At 24.6% G+C, this 22,920-nt stretch overlaps 3 protein-coding genes across 3 annotated transcripts; 2 read left to right on the top strand and 1 right to left on the bottom strand.

Annotated features, from left to right (window-relative positions):
* Nucleotides 1-216: 216 nt before the first annotated feature.
* Nucleotides 217-1,633, top strand: LOC129610236 (polyisoprenoid diphosphate/phosphate phosphohydrolase PLPP6). The gene is made up of 2 exons (XM_055522721.1): nt 217-376; nt 737-1,633. The coding sequence occupies exons 1-2, from the start codon at nt 368-370 to the stop codon at nt 1,385-1,387; spliced, it is 660 nt and encodes a 219-aa protein (XP_055378696.1). The 5' UTR covers nt 217-367; the 3' UTR covers nt 1,388-1,633.
* A 52-nt stretch (nt 1,634-1,685) lies between these two features.
* Nucleotides 1,686-3,223, bottom strand: LOC129610422 (acylglycerol kinase, mitochondrial; the record flags this gene model as incomplete). Its single annotated transcript, XM_055522990.1, has 4 exons — nt 1,686-2,318; nt 2,379-2,818; nt 2,886-3,021; nt 3,081-3,223. Coding segments are annotated over 4 exons (1,323 nt in total), but the record flags the coding sequence as incomplete, so codon positions are not given.
* Nucleotides 3,224-4,375: 1,152 nt separating this feature from the next.
* On the top strand, nt 4,376-22,858 carry LOC129610474 (catalase). Its single transcript, XM_055523080.1, has 4 exons — nt 4,376-4,558; nt 20,873-21,025; nt 21,143-21,508; nt 21,590-22,858. The coding sequence occupies exons 1-4, from the start codon at nt 4,502-4,504 to the stop codon at nt 22,532-22,534; spliced, it is 1,521 nt and encodes a 506-aa protein (XP_055379055.1). The 5' UTR covers nt 4,376-4,501; the 3' UTR covers nt 22,535-22,858.
* The last annotated feature ends 62 nt before the right edge of the window (nt 22,859-22,920 follow it).

Below are 22,920 nucleotides of genomic sequence, written 5' to 3'. Positions count from 1 at the left end.
ATTCAAACCTTCCTTAAACTTTTAGAATTCAAAATAAAATTTCAAAATATACTATCAATGTCGGGATATGACATTTATTTAGACACTTATATTATTTTCTGAAAAGTTTTTGTGCTAGCGTAAGCGATTTGATTGTGTTTAGAGGGGATGATAATATTAATTTCGTTTTTTTCCAAAATGACAACTAAGACGCTTGAAGTTCTTATTCAGCTGATATTTGTTTGGTAATCGCAGACCGCAGTCAAGTTTTTACATTTCATACGTCTATCTATTCAAGTACAAATAACCAGGAAAGAACACCATATTAGGCCAGCTAATGACCTTTTTTTGGCAAATATATTAAATTTTATTTTATTTTATTTAAGAGATGCCATCGGTAAGTGTTTAAATTTTCACACCATAATTATTTGCAATAATCAACCATTTTAAGTCTTATGTAGAACTCAAGATAATTTGTGCACAAATTTCTGAATTTACAATAATTAATTCTTGTTGCTTCAATATAATTATAAATATCAGAAGTTACTGTTTACATTAAATAAAATAAATATTTGCACCGCAAAATAAAATAACTTAAGATTAAGTGTTTCTATATCTATGTGCGATTTATCGATAATTAAAATATTTTTGAAGTATTACATTTAATGTGGTTTTTTTGACTGATTTAATGTTATGCTAATCCACATGAATCATCGTTTGAGCCAACAAAAAAATATTAATTTTTTTTTCTTTGCAGGCAGAATTCGATCCAAAAACGAGGTTTGAAAAGCGACAACTCCCACCAGCCTTACAAAGGCTTTTAGAATACGATGTTAAGGCCACCAAAGCATTTGTATCTTTTTTGTTAAATTTTGTAGCTGTAAGATCGTTGAAAACGCATTGTAAGTTTTTAGAAATATCATGTCACGGCATTGTTTGGTTAGCTGGTTGGCTAGCATTTTGCTGGATGATTGACGATAAAAATTTGTATCAAATGCAAATAAATATGATGTTCGGTTTAATACTTGATATAATATTTGTTGCATTGATAAAAGCAGCAACAAGGCGTCGTCGCCCATGTGTAGATGATTTTTTTACGATTGGCCCAGATAAGTTCAGTTTTCCTAGTGGTCACACATCCAGAGCATTTTATTTATTATGCTTTTTCACATGGTTGTATCCAGTTTCATGGATTTTTTGGCCACCACTTTTTGCATGGGCATTTAGTGTAGCAATATCGCGTTTATTGATATATCGTCATCATCTACTAGATGTAATAGCTGGTATGCTATTAGGATGTTTAGAATCAGTTTTACTTTGCATATTATGGCTTGGTCCAAGATTTACAAATTATATTATGAATTCTATTTCGGAGGACCATGTTCCTGGTGGTCCCGAAGGACCTTAGAGTAAAACTTGCAAAATCGGATCATCCTAAACTTAATGTGAAAATATATCATTATATATGTATATATGCATCGTATATCTAGTAAAGTATATGAAATATAATACATGTATAAAACATGATATGTAGGTTAATTTTTAATCCATGCTAAAACTTTAATTTTTCTGTTAAATTTTTTGTTTTTGAATTGATCTACTCGTTTTAATTTGTAATTTGTAGAATAAAAATAAAGTTAAATAATACATAGTATTTAATTGGTTTTCAAAACAAATTTAGATGCATTTAAAAAAAAACAGTAAAATATTATGCTAAACCAAGGTTTTTAATTTTTTATTGTAAAACAAACATATTTATTGCTTTAGGTACAATGCTAATTTGAATTGGCCTTATTTCAAAAGGTTCGTTATCTATATAATAAAATTTTTCTTTATCATCTTTACATTCGGGCATTAACGTAATCGTTCTTCCTTCTAATAGCTTTCTATCACCTTTTTCATTTGTTTTAATCCTATTCCAACTCTCCGATATAAAGTCAAATCCTGAACTTATTTCATCCTTAATTTTTAGTGTTAATTTTGATAACACGGTATCCTCAAGATCTGGCTCCAGAATAAGCTCAGTTGGATTAATGTCCAGTTCAAATTGTTGACTGCATTCCATGTTAATTATTTTCGAATAATCTATTTCTCCTGTTTGATGACCTAATTTAAAACGTGGAACGAAAGCAGACCACCATCGTTTGTGTTTGTTTATTTCCTCATTTTTGTTTCGACAATTACTACAGCCGGAACATGGTGGCGAATACAATAACTTTGCTTTACATTCCCATGTTAATTTATCTCCAAAAGCATTAAAAAGTGGAGCAGCATATTCTCGTAAGGGTCCGACATACCAATAACGATCTCTTAAATTTATTACATCACGAAATGCTCCCCTCCAAAAATAAATTAAAGTTAATATTAAGTAACACATTAAATTATAGTTTTATAGTTACCACTGCAGCGAGCCCATAGCATAAATAGGTTTAGGATTTTCTATTGAGGGTGAATTTTCTATAACTTCTTCTTCGAGAGGTTGTATTTTAATAACATCTCGTTTATTCGTTTTTCCGCGTATGATTGCAATAGCTGTATCGGCTAATAACTTGATTTCTTCAACATAATTGTTTTGATTGGCATAAAACAGTTTTGACACGACTTCGTTTGTTCTACCTAATGGCAATACACCAACTGGACATAATTGCTTGTCATTCCTCCTTAATAATCCAGTAATTGTTTCTGATATAGTACCATCACCACCAGCTACAATAATTGCGTCAGGTAATTTCTTTAATTCCTCTTCAACATAACGTCTTGCATGACCGACTGAATCGGTTTGAACTATTTCAACTAGATATCCAGCTAAATGAAGTATTGGCTCACAATAATTTTGAAACTTAAAAAAAAGTATTTATAGATAGAATTATAGATACAAATATTTTTATTCTGCATTTTTAATTTACATTTTTTTCTGCAGAACGCTTATCTGCAGCTGGATTAAGCAAAACCAATAACTTTTTAGGTGGTGTTATAGGACCGATTATTGTGTCCCCATATTTTAAGGCTTCCTCACAATAACCACGCATCATTTTACTTATTCTATAAATTTTGAATAATGTTAACTTGATTTATATAGATAGCTAAATTTACATGTTTACTCATATTTGTCTTTAGAATATTTAGCGCCATAAGCTATGGCAAAGGATAAAAAGGTCGTCTTTTTCCAGTGATTTCGAATTGTTCGCAAAAAATTCATAACTTTTTTGATAACAATTTCTATAATTGTGACTAACAAGGACTTATATTTAATATTAAATTATTTTTTGAAGTAATTTCAAATTGTTATTTTGGTTTTTGAACGATTTGACATTTACTAGCAACATGTGAAAAAATTATGACAGCTAATTACTAGAGGTGGATCAAAAAAAGTACTGTTATACTACAAAAATATTTCTTTAAATATATTACTCGTATTGTCAAAGAAAATTTTTCCCGCCAAAAATTCTTGTATGGAAAAATAAGAAGTATTTTTGTGATAAGTTAGATATTTAATCGTTTTGCACGAAAAAAATCTTTGTTTTTATCTAATTTCCATAGAAAATAATGACTTTTTGTTTCAGTTTTAAATTCGGTTCATATTTTACAATATTCTTTTAAGGAATCTGTTGTAATAGTATTATTGCAACTTTTAATTTATTTTCCTAAAGTAACGGATTGTCTAAACCATATGAACTCAAAAGAATTTTGAACTTTCTATCTTGAATTTAGAAAGTTCCATTAAAGAAAAAAGAAACATTAGACCCTATTTTCATCCTTTTAATAGGACTATTGTTTAAGTTGAAAACAGAACAGGAGCAATTTTTCGCGGCAAAATGTCAAAATTCATGTAGAATACACATATTGTAAACGGCAAAAGGGACTGCCCAGAATTAAGCAAATTACGCCTAAATAGCCCAAAAATTCACTATATTACCACTGGCGTTTTTTCAAACATCCGGTGTTTCCATGGCTGTGTGGCATGACACTGTATACAAAATACTGAACTGTTGATTTTGCCGGTTGCTGTTTTCTGAGTTAATAATGGAAAACGTCTGGCGTTGCCGTTCACAACTCTTTATTTAATTATTTTGATTTCATTTGACATTTTAATTTTTGAAGCAAATTGAAATTCCTTTCATTACGAATATAGTTTTATTCAAGTAATATTTTTGGCAAAAAATAAAAAACTCAAAATGAATATTTTTTGCCATTTATTTTTTTCTTACGCATTGAATTTAGCATCTTTAAGTTTCTGACTTGAAATTAATAAAAAATAAATATAAAATTAAATTTTACAAAATTTTCAATACTGGCAATATTATGTTAGTGTCATAAATTGTGCAGTTCTGCAAATTATTTTGACAACTATTTTCACTTGTATAAATAGAACAAAGTCAGGCCGGTGGATTTCTATAATATTTTAGATTTTAACAAGTTCGGTTTAATACGAAGTGGTTTTCAATCTTATAATATTAATTTTTCGTGCTACAATATTTTGGATAATTAATTTGTGTTGTTCATTTAATAATTAATTAACAAAATGGCAAATCGTGATACTGCTGATAATCAACTCAATGATTATAAAAAATCTGTTAAGGTCTGTTGTTATTTACATTTTTGTTTTCAATTAAATTTTATTAAAAAATATAATATGCATAATTTAATTCGAGAAAAGTGTTAAATTTATTGAAAGGACTTATAAGCCATTAAAATATATATGTACGTATATAATTATTAAAATTATAAATGTAGCACTACAAATATAGCATTCCTATAGAAACGAAGTGGAAAATCTCCTAGTCTTTTTTTGTCCTAATTGACCCATTTTATTTAAATGTAAGAGATGACATTAAATATAAAACCTACAGTATAGAATTAAAATAACATGACTTGTAATTTATTTAACTGTGCATAAAAGTGATGTAAGCAAAGTCATGCAAAAAAACAGTTGTAAAGTAACATTATTTCGGTTAATATTAACATTAAATCGTGAGCAAAACAAGCAAATACGAATTATAATATTAAGTTTTATCAATTAGTTTCTAAGTATTTGAACTTTAATTTTAAGATTATAAATATTGAAACCGAAAGTTTATTTCATGTATTGTTTGTGTATTTCTAAGTTTCTACAGTTAACATGAATATAATAACATTACATGATCTTTTAATATTTTAAGAAATTAATTAATTTCTTATTTTTTTTTAAAATGAATCTTAGTGGTTCATTTATCAGTAATTGAATATAAGGGATACGTTAGTGAAGCTGGTTCAATTATTTTTATGAAAAAAATTTGCATATTATATAATTCGAAAATTATTATAACCTTATGCAGATAACTTAATTAATTATTAACAGTTAAACAAAATTATCACCATGCATTCCCAAAAAAAACAAAAAAAATTAATAAATTTCTATCTTGATTTCATAAACTATTTTTCAATTATAATAAGTATTTGTTAAGGTGATAAAGCAAAATATCTTATCGTTAATTTTTAAAATTATAAATATGAACCTACCTACATAAATACCTAAGAACCTTGTTATACTTGTAATATGATTTCTATAAAATTTTGTGCTATGTAGTTATCTTAGAAAAACAATTAAAATTTATAATTTTTGTTATTTTAATAACTCTTTTTTCATATCTTAATATAGAATTTTTTAAAGATTTCACATTATCATCAAATAAATATTAAATTTTATTTGATCTTTTTTTCTTTTTAGCTGATAATTTTTTTTTAATATATAAGTATTAATGAAATTTTAAAATGGGTAGGCTCCTACCAATCTAGGTATAATAAATAATTATATGAAAGTATAAATTTATCCTTATTAGTTTTCAGTTCATTATATAGTCGTATTATAGTCCAGTAATGTTTATGAATATATTTTGTATTATTTTTTAAAATAATGAACTTTGTACAATAAGTTCCATATAAGAAAAACCGCAAAAACAATATATGTATGTACATAAACGTTTGTACATGTTGGGCTAGTAAAGAAAAATTTAATACATAGAGAAGGAAAGAAAAAATATAATAACTAAGAGCGAACTATTCTCGTTCCTTTAAAAAGTAACATTATTCCTAAGCATTTTAATTTAATTTAATGTTATAACGTTACCAACAAGAATATTGAAAATCTGTTTACTGTTAATAATTAAAACTAAAATCTTTATAACAAGGCCCACACAATCCTACGTCCTATATGCAACTATTTACAAAGTAACAATTGGGATGATAAAATTAAATTTTTCATTCTAAAAATTCAACTTACCCATTTTCTTATTGTTAACGATTTGCTTTCAATTTTTAAACATTTATATATCGCCCATTTGCTGTAACAGTAATGTAACTTAAAAAATAAGACTTCTGAGCTATTTATACAGAGATAAGTGGATAAAACATTTCTTTTTTGTGCAAAACACACCATTTCTATAGCTTGAAAATTGTTGCTTACAATAAAGCAAAAAAATAATGCTATAAAGAGAAAACTATATTAATTCCAACATTTCGTTTTTTTTTTCAAATGTTCAAATTTTGAGTTATGTCAATGTTGCAGTAAATAATCTATATATATATATGTATTTATATGTTAATAATCTAACGAACAACAAAATCAACTTTCATCATCGTCATTAATACATTAATTAATTCATTTTTTTTTCTTAAATCCACCTAAATTTTTTTTTTAAGTTTTAAGTTTTCAATATCAATTTTCATCTATTCAAAAACTAAACTGGATTTATAAATTCATTTTCCCTCTACGAATTAATAATAAATTTTATTTGAAAGTAAATATTCCAACAACAAATATTATTGAGCATAACACTTACTTTATTCATTTGCTATATAAGTTGGAAAATTTTCTTTCCAATTCGAATTTAAAAATTATATAATTCTTAAATAGAAAATCATATTTTTTGAGACAAATCTTATTGGGTTTCAAGAATATACGAGTACTAGTCAATAGAAAATGCCAACTGGTTTTTTTATTATTGTTTCTCTAATTTCTTGTTATCTTTTTTATGGTTAACTTTTCAAATGCATAATGATTGAAGGTGAGACATTCAGAATTGGTTATACATATATATATATATATATATATATATATATGTATATATATATATATATATATATATATATATATATATATATATATGTATCTACCTACATTTATATTTAATTATGTCAGATCAATGAACTTGTTGTAATGTTACTTATATAAAAATCCAACAAGTAACAAAAAAAAACTTAGTTTGTACATATATTGAAAAGAATTGATTTATAAAAGAAAAAAATAAAAAAAACAAATTAAAATTTAAGATACTTGAAAAGCCGGCTTCATAACTTTTTTTTTTATTATTTTTTTTTCCTGCAACTTATGCAATTTAGTTTTCTGTTTTATATTAGTCCGCATGCTACATGATTTGAAGTTTAATTTTTTCATTTGATTTTCTCTTTTAAGCTATTGTGAGTATTTGTTAACTGCTTTATTGATCTTATTTTAGGTACGCAATATACACACATACATACAATACTAAATGCACCATGAAAAATTAAATACGAGAAAATAATAATTTTTTTTATTAACATTGTATGATTAAATTTAAATATTTCGTTTTGAATACTATTCCGACATTTTATTCGGGAATTAAGAAGTGTCACGTTAATTTCTTGTCTATATCGAAATTTTCTAATGCTGTTCATTTTAGGCTGAATTAAATGAAAATTTCATGAACTAAATAAGTATTATTTTGTATAATGAGCAACTTATTGAATATTACGCAAATTATCATTAACAATTTTTTATTCATTAAAAGAACGATGAAAGATGGTATTGTTTATACAGGAATTTTCAAGGAGTCCACACTTAAAAATTAATTTCTCATATATGTATATGTATGTACATAGGTGCCATGGTCTTTTATTATACCTCGAGATTTTAGTATTAGGACATTTTGCAGAATTCCAAAGCGACATGACGTACACGTCATAATTTCTAATATACGTTGCCAAATTTTTTGCATTTTTTTCATTATTTTTCAAGACTGGTGCATAAAGGCATTTTTTATATGTGATAAAATGAATAACGAAGAAAACATTTTAATTTTGGTATTTTAAAATTTTCCGTTTTATTTGAATAATTTTTGAAATGTCAATTGCCAGAACTGCTTTACTGTGGATGATTGTTATTTTCAAAAAAATTGTTATTTTCAAAAGTGAATGACGTAATTTGACATGGTCAAAAGATTCAAGATCAATCAAAGATTTTACATATTGGGATGACGGTCTTAGACATTTTAATCATCATTTTTGGCAAAAGTACCTTTAGTTCGTATAATTAGCGAATTACATACTCTTATTCTTTTCACATCATCCTGAAATTTGTCATTTTTTAAAAAATTAAGTTTCACAGAAGTATTGTTATTTACTTTTAATAATATAACGGAAAAATTAAAAATATTTTCCTTATCTTGTTTTTTTTTAAGTTGATAAAAATTTAATCGAAGCTACAGAGTCCACTTTTTTTTATAAGGAACTATCAGAATCCGGTGAGAAATGCAAAAACAATACAATATAAATTTTGAATAAATTATAAATATCGCCATTTCTATATTGAAAATTGAGTAATTTCTCTGTTAGTATTATAACTTTCTACAACATCGATATTTTTTTTCTTTAAAAAATATCCCATAAATATAAAATATAAATAAAAATTATATTGTATAAAAAATTTAAATTTAATGTATTCAAAAAACTAAAAAAAAAATGTATGTATATTCGTGCATACATACATACATACATTTCTAATCGTTAGATTATTATACCCCAGCCTAGGTAACAATAAAGAATTCAGAAATTTTTTCTATATAAAATAGTGAAGACCTACTTTACTTTAAAATATGAGACTACTACAAAGTTATTATGCAAATAATTTGGTCTTGAAGTTATTGGATGTATTGTTGTGTATAACAATTTTATTAAAAATTCTTTAATAAAATATATTAGGTTTGAAGTTTATCATAGAATATTTTTTATTTAAAAGTTCTTTTATACGAGGTGATCCACAAAATAAGTATGAGTGATGATAATAAAATATAATTTAAATTGTTGTAATAGAGGCGGATTATTTTCTGTTAAAATATTTTCTATTGAATAATTTTCTGTTAAAATATTTTCTATAGTTTTCATGATTTACTGGATGATTTAGTATATTAATATCATTGCGGCAATAATTTTGTGCTGAAAAATTTTGCAATTTTCAAATTCCTATTACTTAAAGAAAATTTTCATTATTCAAAGTTAATTAGCAATAATAAGATTTGTCTTTTTGTGCTTGAATTCAAATTTGAGTGGGGTTAAGATTTTAAGTTATGCTTGCAGTATGTTAATGAACATATGTACCTATATATATGTACCTACATTTTTTTTGGAACAAAATTCTCAGTCTCATTCAATTTAAATATTAATCACTTAAAAAGTTTAAAATTTGTTGTTGACACCTTGTATTTGTTAAAATATTTTCAGTTTGTGTGTTGATATTTTACAAGAAAGCCATAGCTAAACATAGCTCACTTATAATTTTTGTGAGCATGTGTGTCCATTAATTGTCCATATATGAGTGTTATTTTGTTTTTTTTTTTAAATATAATATCCGCACTTTTTTTTTTTATATTCCAACACAAATGCATTTTGTAGTGATATGAAAGGAATACAAAAATTTAAGTTCACTATTTTTGTTTTGAATTTTATTAAAATATTTTATATATACACACACACATAAGTTTACATATATAGCATTATATATACATATAATACGATATGATGGAGAACTTTTGAAAAGGTTAATATGCAGATTTGATCAGGTAAATAAAATACCTGAGTATACATGTATAACAGTATGGACTTTATTTATTTATGAACTGATATTTAAAAATTTATATGTATATATAAATAGATCGAATGTATGTACATGTATGTATGTTTTAAAGAATATCAATAAAATATTCAAACTAAAACTGGTTAAGCTGTTTATTTATTTTTTAGCATAGCAAGTAAAGCAATAATAATAACAATCAGTTTTAATTTTTTTTTAAATATTTATGCGTTTATACAAAATGGGGAGTGAAAACTTATATAATAAGCCGATAATATTATATAGTTTCAGTTTATAGATCAATATTGTATATACATACATATATACATAAATAAATGTTATATTAATATAAATAGTTCATTTTTGTGTAAAAAATTAGAAATTTAATTTTGCAATGTTTTTTTTTTAATTTATTTATAAAACTCTTATAATTATTATTTCTTTTAAATAATTGAGCAAATTTACTTATTTAATCAATAGTTAGAAATATTTACATATTGTATAATCGAAACCGATACGATAATTTTTAATTACAAAGAGTGATGCAAACGGGGATATACGTATAGTGGATCTTGCATAGTGCATTAATATGAAATGAAATCTATTTCTTGTAAAACTCTTATACGTTCTAAAATGATTTGAGATTCTTGAGCTTCATATATATTTTTCGTATTAGAAATTTTTAAAATATTTTTTTATTTGTTTATAAATTTTATCTTTAATTTTTAGCAAACAAATTACAAACTCAACTAAGCTACCAGTTGTATAAAAATTTTTTAAAGTCAGCCCTAGGATTACAAATTTCATACTCGAAGAGATTTTAAATCATCAATTGCAGCACCATTTTTCCGAGTGTTGAAAACAGTATTTTATTTTAAAATTGTCTAACTTTAGCAATTGTGATTTTTTTACCAAATGTGAATTCATTTCCCTTAATGGTAGCTGTGTTAGAAGAACTTCGCTATTAAACAAAATAATTCAAGACTTAAAAATTTAAAATGACTGTCCTATTTGAATTGCTTCTTAAATTTATTTTTTACTACGAACGTAATTTATAACTATTTTATTACGATTATTTGGAGCAGAATTCTAGTTATTCGGAATTGACAATATAACATTTGTAATTTATTAAATTTCAGACCTACGAACAAAATTCATGATAGGAGAGCTGAATATTTTTTTTGAATTTCATTGCCTTACCAAATAATTCATTCCTCTTATAGAAATTTGTAATTTAATTGTTCGAGTTTCACTATTTCATAAATTAAATAATCAACCTGAATTACATAAGAGAGTATTGTGTGCAATAACTATTAATATTTCTATAGTGTTAACGTCTTAAATAATTTTAATTGCTACAGGATGTTTGAGTTGAATATAATATGTTTGAAAAAAATAAATAAATATAAGAATCCATTAATTAATTAGTAATGATTTAATTATAGCATTTCATTTTACAAAAACACTATTATAATTATTATTATTACTAAAATATTATTGGATGTATGAGTTTAGAAAAAATTTTGTAGGATATCACAATATGAAATATGTAAAAGTTTTAATATGAAATATTGAGTACCTATACGGATTAGTATTGTATACGCATTGGTAGCTCATAATATATGTAATAGAATATAAAATATTTTGAATTTGCGTCATTTTTAATTAAAACATTTTAACAATTACATTAAAAATTCATAAGCCAAATATAATAAAAAAAAAAATAAAATAGTATGGAAAAGTTCAATCTGTGTCACTACTTTTATTGCTAAACAGACAATTTTTTTTTATATTAAATTGTAAAAGTAATTTCATAATTTATTTCATAAAATTGATATTTACTAGATTTTTTAGGTTTATCTTAGCTACTAGTTTTCGAATCTTTGAAGCATGTATAATAAATACCTACTGAGGTAGTCATGGAATAAATAATTTAAAGTAATTCCGCTTTCTCACTTAAGAATTTTAGTATTAATTTTATTTAATAAATTCATTAGTATTATATAAACATTGTTCTGAATGAGAAATCTTGATATGTGTAACTTTGTCATACAATGTAATTTTGTGAAAAAAATGATTGTTGAATGAGAATTTTCTTAATTATTAACTACGACGCGCCGAAACTTTTATTTAATGAAAATGAATATCTTATGAAATATTCAAAAGTGAATCATGCTTACATTTATGCATGTAATTATTTCTGTTAATTAGTACTTGTTTTTATAATGATAAAAATTATTTTTCATTGTAAAAAAATTTTTTTCATTAAATAAAAACTAAGCGATTTTAGTTTAAAGGTATAAAATGCTTGTATACAAAAAATATTTAATTTTAAAGTTTTTCTTTACAAATACACTGATAATATCAAAACAAATAAAATATTGTAGATCCCAAAAAAAACAAAATCAAAGCAAAAATACACAATAGATAAGAAGTGTGTTTGCCTTCTTCTGAACAAAAAAAATAGTGAAATTCTTCTATAATGTAATTAGCATTAAAAATATGTGTTGCACACTTATCTTATTAATAAAAAGAAAATACTTTGTTAAATTTCCAATTTAATTCCAAATATTATATTTTTTTTTGTTGAATTAAATAAGAAGAATTTACTTTTGTATTTCTCATCTCTTCAATCAAAGATTGCCCTTCTAAGGTCAAGAAAATTTTGTAAGACTAGTTTGTAATTATTACTTCAAAATTTATTTTAAAATTCATCCTATAAGAAAATTACAAATCCAAACAAATATTAATTAAATTCAACTCTACTTGTTCATTCTTTCTGCTATAGTAATGCAGTTTTCAAAAAAACTCTACAACATGTTCCAAAAAGATCGATTTTCCAATAAAATTTTTATTTTTTAAAAAAAATTTAATTTTTTACCTTATTTCAGGCTTCATTTTAAATATAATTTTCATATACATCAAAAAGGCGGATCAATTTATGAGTATCGGACCTTAATGATTGTAGCATGTGGGTGTTAAATATAGTTACTAAACTTGTATTATGAAATGCTATACTATATTAAAATTTTTAAAATTTTGTTTATATAATATGAACATTTATGTATATAATATTATTTAAATATGTACATAAATGAATATATGTATGTATGTAGGTATATAAGAAAAACTATAATCAAATCTTATGAATATTAAAAAAATGATAACAAAATTTAACGAATAACAAATTGAAGTTCAAGGTAGAATCAAAATTATTATAAAATTTTTAAATTTAATATAAAAATTTTAATAAAAAGTATTTGTATAGGTATTCGTGCACATACACCCATACACATTAAATCTTACAGACAAAAAAAATTGCGTTTAAATAAAGAATTTTTTTTGTTATTTTATCTCTAAAATTACAATGAAAGAGAGGAAAAATTGTTTACATTTAAATGCCGGTTCATTAAATGCTGTCATATTGCTCTCATGTATTCCAATAATTTTAAGTACATGTGAACTTTATACATACATATGTGTATCGCTAATTGTTAATAATATTGCTAAATTTTATTGTGGAAAAAATCACAAGTCTACAATTTAAATATTGTTTATAAATGCTTTTTGACTACATATGTATTTCATAAAATCGGGGCCTTAATGTACGAGTAATTCGATTTTCGTGAAACGATTCTCGTGTTTGCAAAAAAAGTAAAGTAGTAGCATGCAAATTGATTGGTACTACCTTACCTTTAGTACTACCTCTTAGTCTCTTACAAAACATATACTTATGCACATTATTATAAATGGGTTTTAGTTTAGCAAATTGAAAAGCCTAAATTGATAAAGGTCACATAGATTAGGGTTAGTTAGAACCATTTTGTAAATAATTCGAGTGAAATAAATTTAATCTTAATTTTTCATTATAGAAATTTCTAATTTTTTCTTTAAAAATTATTTTCAACAAAATATTTAAGTATTTGAATAAATTTAGATAATATTGTGTTGATTTGAAATTTTATTTGAAAAAAAAAAAGGGCGAACACGCGTATTTAAGTATGTATTTATGTATATGATATGTGATGCATATTTATGTTACCCATAATTAATTATATAACATAGTATAATTCACCTTGTTTTGAATTTTTATTATTATACGAGTATTATTGAAAACAACAAATTCATGCAGATTAGATAAGAAATTAAATTAAAACGTATGTATGTATGTATTTTAAAGTTTTCTAAAAATACAGTGAATTCGTAGATAAATTCCTTCGACATAATACAAATTCGATAATTAAGAATTTTATTAAATGGGGGATTTTATAATTATTATTAAAATAACTTGTAATATTTTATTTTTATTAAATATGTTCGTAAATGTGTAAAAATTTTGAAAGGAAAGTGGTTAGGTGCGAAATAGTTAGAAAAAGTTTTGAAATTAAGAAAATGATTTGCAATTGATGCAATTTATAGGCATTTTTACTTTTAATAAGCAGATTTGTAAGCAGATCTTTGCAACTCTTGTGTAAATATTTATTTAAATTTTTTCTTTAAAAAAAGAATTCGTATTGGATGCAAAATAACTCTTTAGTTACGACGACAATTAAATCTTAAAATTTTGTAAGATTCTGTAAGAATTTTTTAATTTTTTTAATTAAAAATTAAAACTAAGAATTTTAGAATTGAGTTCCAATTCTTGTCCAACTAATTTTTGAAGAACCTCGTACATTAAGTCGTGTATTTACTGTAAGTTTAGAAGTGATAAAGTCAAATTTCAAAAAAATTTCTAATATGGTAGCTTTATAGAAAAATAACAAGAACGTATTACTTTTTTTTTTACGTGTGTTGAAGAAAAATATAAAAACATATTTTAGTGATATATAAAACTTAATGACGTTAGATCGGTCGGTCGATTTTGTCGACTTAAGATATTTTAATTTCTTAAATTCCTTTCTCTTCTACTCTCATCTCGCATCATTTTATTTATTTTATTTTGATATATATATTAATTTTAATGCATACGTATAAGTCTGAGATTGTGTTGTTGTTAACGTTTTGAAAAGAGTTTTGTTACTATTTTTCTTCTTGTTTTTTTTTTGGGTTTTATGTCAACTCAAAGATTTAGACATATTCACATGCATACATATACTTTTGTATACATAATATTTATATAAATCCGCCTATGAAATAAGCTTTCTGATTTACTTTTAAAATTAAAATGTTTTCTGACACACTCACACGTTCTAACCTAATGTCTAATATTATAAAAGATAATTTATTTGATTTAATTTTTAAAGAAATGTTTTAAAAGATTTGTCATATTTTTTTTTCAACTTTCTAAATTCATTCTTTAAATCGAGTTCATTTTTTTAAAAATGGTTTTTTTTTTTCGTGAACTCTATGAACTTTGCTTCATTTTATTTTTTTGTGATTTTTAATTTTTCTTAAAAAAAAGAATTGTTATGTTTTTGCTAAAATATAATCGAAAAATTTTAATTGTTTTCTAAAGTATTTTAAAAATTAAAAGTTAAAATTGGTTTTTGTTCCTCAATTTTTACTTTAGCGCCCAATAAGACAATAAGAAGAGCACTTCAAAACATGTGCATTTCATTTTTCTGGGAATTCGAGTATGTTTGTATATTTGAATTTTAATGGTTATTTTGAAATGTTAATGGTATACTTTTTGTAATTATTACGGTTTAAATTTGTACTCGTAATTATGTATATGAAATGAATTTTTAATAATCAAACATACAATTTCAAAGCTTATTTATTTAGGTTAAGAAAAGAATTATATTTTTTAATTTTTGTTTAAGAAAATCTGTGAGATTAATTAATTTTATTTGACAAGTTTTAAAAACATAAGTCATTGAAAATCATTAATCTTTTTCTTCTGCATCTCTTGTAAATTTTTATGGGTTTTCACATAAATTTAAATGAATTTTACCTAGTTAATTAATTCATTATTTAATTTATTTGGATTTATTCTATTAACTGACATAAAAATGAAAAATGATACATTTAAATTTCGATACTAATACACTTATTATAAACGGCGAAGTGAATGACTAGGCGAGTCGAATGATATTTCAAATTATGATCGGTGAATGCTTTCATTCTCCAGATTCAAAATTTTGCTACCGTAAGACAGTTAAAACCTACGGAAAATAATAAGGTTAAAACCAAATGTATGTACATTGTTTTTGCTTTTTTGCAAAAACAATTAAATTTTCCTATCTCTTTAGGAATATCGGATCAGATTCAATATCTAATTTTCCTAAAATTTGCGTCATAAATTCCAATTTGTGTTGCTAACGATGCAAATAATTGTCAATTTTTGATTTTTTTTTAGTATTATTGCATTTACAAAAAATAATTAAATAGTTAAAAATGACTGACTTTGATGTAGAAAAGGAAAACAAGCTAGTAAAAATGAGATTTTTACTTATAAATTATAAAACGATCAGCTGGCACGAGTTGCTTTGTTTGCATTTAACTGTTATTTTGTAAATGATAGTGTGATTGACATGATCATTAGATTGACGATGTCAACTTTAAAATTTATAATTGAAAATCTTCTACTATTTTTCATTTGGGTATAAGGACCTACTTTTGATTAATATTCATAAATTAATCGAAATAATTCGAAAAAATCGAATATCTGTTATGCGAATGAACGATTTATCGCTGTATTTATGAAATGTCAAACAAAATGCAGAATAATAAATTTATACAATTTGAATTATTTGAAAAAAAAAACATTTTAATTCCAATTGTTAATTTTACTATTAAATTTAAAACAAGAAAGAGGAACCTATAATAATTACCACCTTATTTATTATAATTAAATTAATTAAATTAATTTTAGAAAAACAATAATTAATAAATTTTAACCTCAATCTTATGAATTTTTTTAGTTTGAAAATAATTTTTTAATTACTTTTAGAATTTTTTCCTTTTATTTGCCTATAAATAGGCATTTAACAGAAAATTAAAATTTTTTTTGTGTAATATTAAGTCACTAAAATATGTACCTGAAATAAATACCTGAAAAATAATTAGTTATAGATTAAAACTTTTTAAAAATTTCAATGTGAATAAAAGTTATTCATCTAAAACAATTTATTATTTTAATTTCATAAATTTTGTAACAAATTGTAGTTGTTTTTGCGAAATAAAACAAAAAAAATTTTCCATACCAAGTATTAACCATTTACGGTTAAAAATTTCATAATTCACATTTTCCAAGTGTTAAACTTCCCTTGGGTTTAAAATAATGAAAGTTTTTTTTTATTTTTGCATGTTCCATTTGATTGATATTAAAATAATATTAATTTTTTATTTTTCTATTATTGATTTTTTAATAGTTTTAGTAAATAGAAAAAAAAATTATATTAAGTGATGGTCACGGACCTTCTTTGTTATATTCATATATACGTACAAGGTGATTCAATATTCAATAGTTAAAATATAATTTGGCGAAATTTTAACATACAGTAAAACCTGTCGAAATTTTCATACGGCTTAGACAGGTTTTTCGGGATAGACACAGGTTTTGATAACTAAAATTAAAAATTTTCAAAATTTTTCGCCTTTCATAGACTTTATACTTTTCTCGGTAAGCTAATAATTGAAGCGGATTAACCACAATGTTTTTCAATTTCAAAATATTTTCCTATTTATCAATTTCTTTTAAAGGAGTTCCGCCCTCCTTCACTCCTCCCTAAATTGTTCTAGTTTTTTTACTAAATTAATTACGAATTTCGCCTTTGACAAATTTTCTGTTTCTTCAATGCTAAATTTTTTGCAGAACTTTGACTGGTAATGACAAATTTTTCTTAATTTTATTGCGGTTCAAAGAACTGCCGAAACAATTCTTTGTTTTAAAATTAATAGTTAAATTGCTTAAAGTAATTTTATTATACAGTATTAATTACCTTGCATATTATTTACTCAAAATTTTAAATATCGATTTTAATTTATAACTAAATAGCAAACTATTATATTTTTAATAGACCTGTGACTTTTTATTCTTTATTGCAATATGTGTGGTGCGGTTATTGAATTATTAATGAATTTTGCAACATTAAATTGTAAATAGGTATACTGAATGAAAAAATATGAAATATTATTTAATTAAAACTTTTGTTTCAAATGTTTAAAAAAAAATTTATAGTCCAATGTCAATAGTATAATAAATAATTATAACATAGAATTTTTGAATAAGAAACATATGCAATAAATTAAATTGTATATTTTCAATAGACATATAAAAATAATTTTATTAATTGCAGAATTTTAACCCATTCAAACCCAATAATATTATTATTTGTATCTATGTGTGCCATTAAAAACTCATTTATGTTCCCGTTAATACTCAATTTTGATTTTAAAATTTTAATTCAGAAAAGCAATTTTTTCTAAAAACTTTATAAAAAATCGGGAATATTATTGTTTTTATTTAATATTCCGAATAATATTCTAATAGGAATTGAACTCCGGACAATTCTAACACGAATTGAAGTTGTTTATCTAAACATAAATTGTAATATTGTGTAAAAATATCTTTTCCAAAAAGAAAAGATATTTGGTTTGCCCCTCTTGTTGTGTCTGTTTACAAAATTTTTACACCCTTTGAGATAGAATAAATGAAATGATAACGTTAATCTTAAACTTAAATAGAATTAGAAATACCCGATAATATTTGGATAACCCGATAATTTGTTTCTGTGGAAGAAAATTTTCCAACACCCTAACTTTAAAAGTTGCAGCACTTAAAAGTGCTAATAGTGCTATTTTTCGACCATTTATTGTAAAGAAACCATAAGCATCTTTTAAGTGCATCATAAGTAAAATTTTAAATTTCTACCTTCACTTCCTCCCATATTATCGTGTTCCAAAATTTGTAAAATTTGAATTTTCGGGACCTTATATACTTTCCATACTACAAGCATTCGAAATCTCTATAAACAGTTAACATTTCTATAAACAGTTTCTTTAACTAACTGAATGAACTTAACCGTCTAATTCAACCATTATGTTAATGTTTCTTTCAAAAATTTTTTTTTTGCTTATCCTAAATGTATGCAATAAATTTATAAATTGGAAAGTATATGAATAAAATAATTTGTTAATTACCGAGCGCATTGTGTATACAATAAGGTAGGTTATGTGATTACAATAAATTTTGAATGTTGAGTTTTCGGTGGGAACGCACTTCTCCATAGTAGGGAAGCAGAAATATACTATTTTCGGCATCCTGTCAGTCTGTCTGTGTGTGCACGCGTTTGTAACAACTGATTTGAACTGATTTTGATGAAATTATATATGTAAGTTTATTTCGGCTGTGACACAGATTGATCAACTTTTGGGATATATCTTCTGGATTGGCCTCGGAAACTGGACCTCTCAACGGGCCTGCTTTACACTTTCGACTATTTTGAAAAAAATATTCAACAGATTTATTTGCAATTTAATATTGAAATTAGAGGTGTTAAAACAATTAATCTATAAATTTTTTGAAAAGATTAAGACTCGGAAACTGATCTGGTGGCCGCTTTTACCTTTTTTACCATATCTACGGAACAAATTGATGAAATTTTTTGAAATTTAATATTTGAGTTATGGTTGTTAGCAAAAGTTACTGACGAACTTTTCTTATAATTCTGATGTTCTTACAAAATGAAACTCTACTAGGAGCCAAATTCACATTTTTCTAGGAATGCTAAATAAAAGCTTATTAGGGTTTTTAAAATTGTTAAAAAGTGTTAAAAACGCGTTTTCATAATATTCTGGAATACTTTTACTAATCTAGACAATATACATTGCGGCCAGTTATGTGCTGATCACATCAGATATTTTGTTTTTAAAAAACGCATATTTCCATTTTTTTAAGGGACAAGTGTTTTCTACAAGCCATTGGTTTGACCCACCTCTTTAACAAATCATTTACCTATATTATTATTATTTATTAATGTTCATACAGTAACAAAGTTTTACTACTTATAAACAATGTATGAATGTAAAATTAGTTAAATTGTGATAAATAAGAAAAAAATTTATTATATTTTTTAATCTTATTTAAAATAAAAATAAAGAATCTTGACATAATATACAACATACTTAATATATTTAGACATAACTAAACAATTCGTATGTGCTTTTTAAACTTGTGAACAAACAATTTATAATTTTTTAATGCTATCTAATTATTACAAAACTGATAAAATATTAGAGAACGAGACTGAATAACGAGGAAATAGAGAAGATTTATTTTTACTTTATTTTTCACACCATCATTAATTAATTATATTAATGCTATATTTTGTGCAATTGTGTTAAAAACAATGTGCTAATAAATTTTTAATTATTTATTTATGAAAAAAATCAAACACGATTTTAGAGAAGAAGATTATTTTGTATGAACAATATTGTTTTCGCATTTCCTTCCATAAATGTAATTTTTGTAACCAAAAGAAAACTTTAATTATAAATTTAGGGTTATGGCTTTCTAGTACAAGCATTTTAAAAAGAAATGGAGTTGAAAATTTAGTTCAGTTAAAAATACATGGTACACTATTTTGCTTCTTTTCGTTAAGTTCAATTGACTCATTAAACAACTAATTACAAATTACAATTGCAAAAGATTTGAAATTGTGTCATTGAACTATTTGAAGTATAAGTTCAGTAAACATTTGCACTAATCACTCTAAATAATTACTATACTTTTATTAAATTTAGTAAACAAGTTCTGCGGGTCTCAAGTGTAATAAGTTTTTTATTTTTTTTTTTAAATTTATCTCAAATTGTTTAGTGTCTTTTTGGTGCTATTTTTATTATTTTCAATTTTAAGAGATAATTTGTTGCATGGAATTTTTTTTATATAGCGATAAAATCCTTTATTATTGTTCATCACTATATTCGTCTTTATTATATAATATATATACCTACATATATGTATGTATAATACAGAAACTTTTTGTCATATTTTTATTGCCGAACAATATCAACTTTAACTAAATAAAAAAAAATGAGATTCTACAAATTGTTGAAATTTTATTTCTTTTTTTTTTATCTTATTTCTAGGATGTTCCAGCTGTAACAACTGGTTTTGGAACACCAATTGGTACAAGAGATGCCTCTGAAACTGTTGGACCAAGAGGTCCAATTTTATTACAAGATGTTCATCTTTTAGATGAATTATCACATTTTGATCGTGAAAGAATTCCAGAACGTGTTGTAAGTATTTGAAATTATTTTTAAATTTTAATTTTAATAAGACTATGTATATTAAATTCATTTAATAAATTGAAAAAATAAATAATTATTATATTTAATAAAATTTATTTGTATTAGGTTCACGCTAAAGGTGCTGGTGCCTTTGGTTATTTTGAAGTAACTCATGATATTACAAAATATACTGCTGCAAAAGTATTTAGCGAAATTGGTAAAAGAACTCCAATTGCTGTTCGATTCTCAACAGTTGGTGGTGAAAGTGGTTCAGCTGATACAGTACGTGATCCACGTGGTTTTGCTGTTAAATTTTATACTGATGATGGTATTTGGGATTTAGTTGGTAACAATACTCCAATATTCTTTATTCGTGATCCAATTCTATTCCCAAGTTTTATTCATACACAAAAAAGAAATCCACAAACTCATTTAAAAGATGCTGATATGTTTTGGGATTTTATATCATTAAGACCAGAAACAACACATCAAGTAAAATCTTTTATTGAAGTTTAAGAATATATTTATTTTTTTTTCTAATTTAATATTTTTACATTGCTTTATTTATTTAAGGTATGCTTTTTGTTCTCTGATCGTGGTATCCCAGATGGTTATCGTCACATGAATGGTTATGGTTCACATACATTTAAACTTGTTAATTCAAAAGGCCAACCGGTTTATTGTAAATTCCATTATAAAACTGATCAAAAAATTAAAAATATGGATGTTAATAAAGCTGCTCATTTATCTGGCGCTGATCCAGATTACAGTATTCGTGATTTATACAATTCAATTGCAAAGGGTGATTTCCCAACATGGACATTTTATATTCAGGTTATGACCTATGAACAGGCTAAAACTCACAAATATAATCCATTTGATTTAACAAAGATTTGGTCACATAAGGAATTCCCATTAATTCCAGTTGGCAAACTAGTTTTGGACCGTAATCCATCAAATTATTTCGCTGAAGTTGAACAAATTGCATTTAGCCCAGCACATTTGGTACCTGGTATTGAAGCATCACCTGATAAAATGTTACAAGGTCGGCTTTTCTCATACAGCGACACTCATCGTCATCGTTTGGGAGCAAATTACTTACAATTGCCAGTTAATTGCCCATATCGTGTTTCAACAAAGAATTATCAACGTGACGGACCATCCACATTTACTGATAATCAAGGTGGTGCACCAAATTACTATCCAAATTCATTCGGTGGGCCAGCTGAATGTCCACGTGCTAAGAAATTAATGGAGATTCCAGAGCCGCTAACCGGTGATGTTTTACGTATAAGCAGTGGCGATACTGAAGATAATTTCTCCCAAGTAACTGATTTCTGGACTAAAGTTCTTAATGAAGACGAACGTAAACGTCTTGTTTCAAATATTGCTGGTCATTTGAGCAATGCAAGTGCATTCATACAAGAACGCGCTGTTAAGAATTTCAGTAAAGTACATGCTGATTTTGGAAGGCAATTAACAGAACAATTAAAATTAAATAAATCATCCAAAATGTAACTTTTGTTAACGTGGTTGTTTTTTTTTTGTTGGAGGGTTTATGAAAATCACAATGCGTTTTTATCTTTGTATGTACTTCATTTTTTTTTTATAAAATGTCTATTATTTTATCAAACATACATACATACATATGTATGTATGTAATACTTGATTGTCATTCATATGTATGCATGTATGTATTTATACCTTGATAATTAAACTAAAAAGTAAAAATGTTTACTGTGTGGGTACTGATGTTCAGTTTTAAAACATCGGAATATTCATTTTTTGAAATGTAAATCATGATATTTTTGTAAAAGCAATAAATTTTTATTAATAAAGTAGGTTGTTTTATTTTTTGTTCACAATATAAAAAATGGTTTTGCCGAAAATAAAAAGGTAAATTA

This window comes from Condylostylus longicornis, unplaced genomic scaffold, assembly GCF_029603195.1.
Source record: "Condylostylus longicornis isolate FDR11 unplaced genomic scaffold, ASM2960319v2 ptg000044l, whole genome shotgun sequence".
Classification (NCBI taxonomy): Eukaryota; Metazoa; Arthropoda; class Insecta; order Diptera; family Dolichopodidae; genus Condylostylus; species Condylostylus longicornis.
Note: the sequence above shows the minus strand (reverse complement) of the source record. Positions and strands in the feature narration are given on the sequence as shown.

What these genes read in the sequence shown, in the direction of transcription:
- LOC129610474 (XM_055523080.1), top strand. Translation starts at nt 4,502, where the DNA reads ATGGCAAATCGTGATACTGCTGATAATCAACTCAATGATTATAAAAAA. An exon ending in ATTATAAAAAATCTGTTAAG is followed by an intron (nt 4,559 to 20,872) that starts GTCTGTTGTTAT and finishes TCTTATTTCTAG; the next exon opens with GATGTTCCAGCTGTAACAAC. An exon ending in GACCAGAAACAACACATCAA is followed by an intron (nt 21,509 to 21,589) that starts GTAAAATCTTTT and finishes TATTTATTTAAG; the next exon opens with GTATGCTTTTTGTTCTCTGA.